The following is a 5,712-nucleotide window of genomic DNA, read 5'->3' as shown; positions in this document are numbered from 1 at the left end:
TGTCGCTTTTTATACTTGAATAAAACCCTGCTATACAAAAGCTCTTGGGTGATCAAGGCTGGTCCCCCGGCCCCAAGCTCAATCTTCTTCGGAGATCAGGAATCCGACATCCTCTGCTGCAAGCTATCAGCCCGCTCATCCATTAACTGGAGAGAAGCAATCTAAAGATGATGTCTGTAACCTGAAGCAGAGATTTGAGAGATCTAGTCTATATTGAACCCTTCTCTGCTACTTGATCAGTAAACCCATACACGCACTCTCTCTCTCTCTCTCTCTCTCTCTCTCTTCCTGGTTAACCTCCTCGATGACGGTATTCCATTACCTTAATCGTTCTCAATTCTACCCAAGTAGGTACACCCCAGGTTATTGGTTGGCAACAATTGGATGCCCTGAAATCCCCTTATTTGCGTCTGTGTTCTCTCTTACAGGCTTCCCTGATGGTTCGGACGGTAAAAACATCTGCCTACCATGCAGGAGACCCCGGTTCGATACCTGGGTTGGGAAGATCCCCTGGAGAAGGAAATGGCAACCCACTCCAGTACTCTTGCCTGGAAAATCCCATGGACAGAGGATCCTGCTAGGCTACGGTCCATGGGGTCGCAGGAGTTGGACACGACTGAGTGACTTCACTCTCTCTCTTACTGCTGAGTCCAAGTGGAAGGGATGCAAGTGCAGTTATTATTCAAAGGGACATGGAGAATTTCTCCCTGAAGTCTGGTTCAGAACGGACAACGTATGCTTTAGGAAAGAGTTAATGCACCTTCAAACAGGAGCTATTTCCTCCGATTTCCCTTGTATTTCCCTACCCAGAATGCCATGGTCAAGGCACCAAGGATGTTAAAGTATGTAAAGCAAATGATGAATCTGTAACCTTGGCCAGTTGAGCAGCCTGAAAGTGAGAAACATATCCTGACCTTTCTTTCCACACAACTTCCTTAGCCCAAGACATGTCCTGCCTGAAGCTGGGAGTATTTTCCCTCTCTAAAATACAAAAGCTAAGGAAGCAGGCTTTTTCAAGTTATTGGTGTCCGTTCTTTCCAGGAAAGATCCTCCTTGAGGTCTGAAGAAAATGCTAAAGGAAGAAGACAGACCTCTGCTTAGAAGAGCAAGAAGCCTGCTCTCCAGACGTGGTCAATGTCCTAGTCCATCTTGGCCAGTAAGTGGCACGCTTCCTCCGTAATTATTTTAGTAGCCTCTAGAGGAAAATGGATCTTGCTTCCTAGTCCATTTTGGCCATGGCTGTTGTCACAATATTGTAAGAAGGACATTCTCTCATTCCCAAAAATAGTCATCACAAGCAAATAACGTCTTACATAAAAGTTTCTGAAGAACCTAGAACTTTGACTCAGACTTTTAATTGGTGGCTTTGCACTCTTAGGGCTTCCCTTGTGGCTCAGAGAGTATAAAGAATCTGGCTGCAATGATGGGAGACCCAGGTTTGCTCCCTGCGTGGGGAAGATCTCCTGGAGAAGGAAATGGCCATCCACTCCAGTATTCTGCCTGGAGAATCCGATGGACAGAGGAGCCTGGTGGACTATGTTTCATGGGGTGGCAAAGAGTCGGCACGACTGAGTGACTACGCTTTGCAATCTTAAGGGGAAATGGGTAGCCAGAATCCCAAAGAAACAGGAAAGAGCTGTATGAATGGCTGGTGCAGGGGAAGGAGGAGTGAATCTTGAGAGCATACTGGGAATTGCTACAATGTGAGGAAGTATAGGCAGAATTTGTTTTATCCCATTTCACAGATAATTGCATTTTTTACAAATTGAAGGTTGGTGACAAGCCCACGTCAAGCAAGTCTATCAATGCCATTTTCCAATAGCCTTGGCACATTCCATGTCTCTGTGTCATACTGCAGTAATTCTCAGGATATTTCAAACTTTCACTGGCAAAACAATCTGAAGGTCCAGATGATCACTGGTGATTTTTAGCAATAGTGGAATGTTCTAATTAAGGTATATTACCGTCAGGCCACTCAGGATAGCTCTTCTCTTACTCTCGGTAGATCCCCTGCCCCACCGGTACAGCCTAGGCCTATGACTTGCTTTTCTCTGTACTTGTCTGAGGCCCCAGAGTTGATCTTTTGTATCAAAGGGGTGGTGAGGGGCGTGTCCCTCAACTGCTTTCCATGAAAATTAAAGAGCCCGCCTGATCTCACTCCCACTATGATTAGCCATCTCCTCCCTCACCCCCCACCCCCTCCTTCCCCATTCCCCACTTCCCTACCCTCTACTCCCCACCCCGCCATTGCTCTCAGAATGAAGCCTGTCACCATGTGTGAATACTTCCCACCACCCGTGCACCACCCATGGTGGGGTGTTGCTCCAGGACCTTGCTTCACACGTGTGAGTGCCTCCCATCCCTTAAGCCATCCATGCCTCTGTTCTTGACGGCAGATTCTTCCTTTGGTCTCGAAGCTGGGCAAACAAAGGTCTTGTAAGCCTGCAGGGCACAACCCAACAATTGGTGGCAGCCAGGAGATGACAGAAACTCCTGTGAGTGTCAAGATACAGGATGAGGAATGGAAAGTTATTGGGGGCATCCACTAGAATGTGGGTCCCAAGAGTCTCTGGGTGATCCTTGAGGTGGCTGTCCGCTAACCCAGGGGGCCCCAAAGTTGCTGTCTGTAATCCCAAAGTTGTAGGGTATTCCTGAGGTGGCCGTCTGCTACCATATGGTGCCCCAGAATTGCAGGGGGAATCCCAGAAGCAACAGGGAAATCCCTGGGTGGCTGTCCACTAGTACATGGGGCCTTTGGGTGGCTGTCCCTGATGAATGGGCGCTGCCCAGAGAGCTGGAGAACAATGGCCTCAGCTAGCTCTGCTATTGTATCAAAGTGAGCCTTTTGTAATGTTTTAAGCCAGCTTTCTGGAAGGAATTGGTATTTCTCTTGTGCCTTTGCCATATAAATGATCTACCTGGGCTCTCTGATACTAGTGGTCTGTGATCTCTAAGAGTAAGGAGGAAAAGGAGCTTAGGTAAACTCAGTAGAAATAATTATGTTTGGGTAATGTCTATCTAAAATAGTCTCCCCAGATTTTGGTGACTTGAAACTGAGTTAAGAGAATTCGTTGACTTTCTGTGCCCTATGCTTAGTTGTATCACACTCTTGGAGACCCCACGGGCTACAGCCCTCCAGCTTCCTCTGTCCATGGGGATTCCCCAGACAAGAATACTGGAGTAGGTTGCCGGGCCCTCCTCCTGGGATCTTCGCAACCCAGGTCTCCTGCATTGTAGGCAGATTCTTTAGCGACCGAACCACCAGGGAAGCCCAAGAATACTGGAGTGGGGAGTTGGTCTCTCCCTTCTCCAGGGGATCTTCCTGACCCAGGAATCGAATTGGAGTCTCCTGCTCCGCAGGCGTGTTCTTTATCAGCTGAGCTACCGGGGAAGCCCCGCAGGCAGCTTAGGAAGGATGTATAATATTATTTATCTTTCCAGCATCATTTGTACCTAAAGCTTCCCGTGTGAGGACATTCTTTTCCTTTACCTCTCCTTGCAGTCTTTAGTATAACCGAAATAAAACAATACTGTTTACATAAACAGTATTCTCTGTAATACTGAGTGCTTCAATGCCGTAGGAACTGCATTTGGTTTATTCACATGTATTCCTTGGTGACAATTACACAGTCTGTCACTCGGGTACTCAATTTATATGTATAATATGAATGGAATGAATGAGTAAATAAATGTAACCACCCACTCTTTAATAAAGTTTTAAAATGGGGTTTGGATTTCACTTTTTGAGTGAAGAAACTCATTTTCTTTGATTTAATAAATATAACAAAGCACAAATGTAATCACATGAAATGGTAAAGATGCTTTAGAAATTTTAATATGATGTACAGATGAAATGTAATTTTATAAATTTCTGAACATTTTAAGTATGTTAAATGCAAGGAGGAATAAATAAATCAGCAACAGATAACCTCAGGGCAGGCATCACTTAAGGACTCATGCCCCTACAGCTGAATACTTTTATATCTACTTGCTTATTACTACTGACAAAGTATCAACTAAAGTAATTCAATGAATTTGGTGGCTAAAGCAGAAATCAGAGTCTTCTGAAATGAGCACAGGTGAGTGTACGAGGCTGATGTGGCATCTTGGTCGGTGAGAGTCATCTCAAGGTGACTTCAGAGCTCCACCCAGGTTTCTTATCCTTTTCTGCAAGATGGATGACGAAGAGAGGGCTCTCATCATCTCCACCCTGACGGTTTCCCAGGCGCACTCGCTGTATTCCTTCTGTTTCAGGTAGTCACGGATTCCCTGGAAGTACCTCATCACGGCCAGCACGGGGCCCATCCTTCCCTGGTCAGAGGCATCCTCTCCCTTCACCAGGCCCGGGCAAGCATCCAGGTCCTCCAGCTGTTGCATGAGTCCAGCGCGGAGCTGGTCCCGGATGGCCGTGTTCCAGGCAGCAGGGGAGTGCTCTGTCTGTAAGAGGTTGAAGCACTGCTTGAGCATCTCGTGGAGGACAGAGAGGGCCTGGTCCTTCTGGAACTGGCCGCGCTCCAGCATCTCCTGGGGAAGACCGAAGTCTTTTCTGTCCTGCAGACAGGAGCGAGGGGAGAGTCTGCTCATTTGCCGCAGGAGCCTGAGGTTCTGCCTGCCAACCGACACATGGTTCCAAGGCCGGTTACAGCCCAGAGATCCTCCAGGGCTGCAGCTGACCAGCACCAGGGCCATCAGTAGAGAGACCGCGAAAGCCATGGGGAAGATGAGGCTGCTGCTGGCCTGCCTGAGACGGCGTCTGGGTGAACCTTGAGGTAGGGTGTCTGATGACAATCTTTCTAGCAAGGCTTTTAAGTAGGGAAGACGGTACTCATTGTCCGAAAATTTCTCCCTCACTTCCTCATTGTGCTTTCATTTAGATATTACCTATTTGACCTAGAAAATGTAGTCAATCTACACTCTGAAGTTTTACAGTAGAAGTTTAATTTTCCCAATAAACTTTGGATTTGTCAATGAAAATGTGTATCAGTTAGATGAGATACTAAATAAAGGCTGAAGTTATGCAATAATACGAAGACTTATAGACATGTACATAGTTATTATGTACAGATTTAAGTATAATAATAAACATTCCTTCTGTTTGTATTTTGTCAGGAACATAAGTTTTCCTTGATCCTTAACTGCATTTTTCCCTCCTTATCTTACACGTAGGAATTCAGTCACTCAGGCCATATTGATATCTGTATTTTGTTTTCTGTCTCACCCAGGATAAGCTTGTAATTAGGAGTGAGTGAACGACTCAGATGTTTCTGTTCTTTTGAGGACATTCATTCAGGTTCCTGAGATTACATTTCACTGGGGCCACAGGGTCATGAGGAGGGGAGTATTTCCTGCCTAATCAGTAAACCAGGATGACACAGTCATCACGAGTTGCCAGCCCTCCAGGGTGCTCAGGAAGGGGACATACACCTGTGGGCGAACAGCTACCAAGTTGCAGCTACTCCCTACGGTGAGCCCAAGGCAACTCAGGATGTGATAAAATGCAAGATGCAAGAAAATGCAAGGAAAAATGCCCCAGGAGAGCTGAGATGCATGAAAGGAACGTGTTCAGTGAGCCCAGACACTTGCCTCTTCCCATACATGGGGAAAATGCTAAATTCCTTAACTTGAGATAGCTGGTTTTCTTTAATTCACAAAAACGCTTTGATGTTCAGACTACATCCCCGTTCTTGCAAATTCCTGTACAACCTGACGCTT

General features: G+C 46.4%; 1 protein-coding gene across 1 annotated transcript; it reads right to left on the bottom strand.

Annotated features, from left to right (window-relative positions):
* Positions 1 to 4,125: 4,125 nt before the first annotated feature.
* LOC145516182 (interferon tau-like) lies at positions 4,126 to 4,713 on the bottom strand. The gene has a single exon (XM_081517321.1). It carries the CDS (start codon positions 4,711 to 4,713, stop codon positions 4,126 to 4,128), a length of 588 nt encoding a protein of 195 aa, XP_081373447.1.
* Positions 4,714 to 5,712: the final 999 nt, after the last annotated feature.

The sequence above is a fragment of the Giraffa tippelskirchi genome, chromosome 1, assembly GCF_054371585.1.
Source record: "Giraffa tippelskirchi isolate mGirTip1 chromosome 1, T2T-mGirTip1v1.2.pri, whole genome shotgun sequence".
Classification (NCBI taxonomy): Eukaryota; Metazoa; Chordata; class Mammalia; order Artiodactyla; family Giraffidae; genus Giraffa; species Giraffa tippelskirchi.
Note: the sequence above shows the minus strand (reverse complement) of the source record. Positions and strands in the feature narration are given on the sequence as shown.

Coding starts and splice junctions, on each gene's coding strand:
- LOC145516182 (XM_081517321.1), bottom strand. CDS start 4,713: ATGGCTTTCGCGGTCTCTCTACTGATGGCCCTGGTGCTGGTCAGCTGC.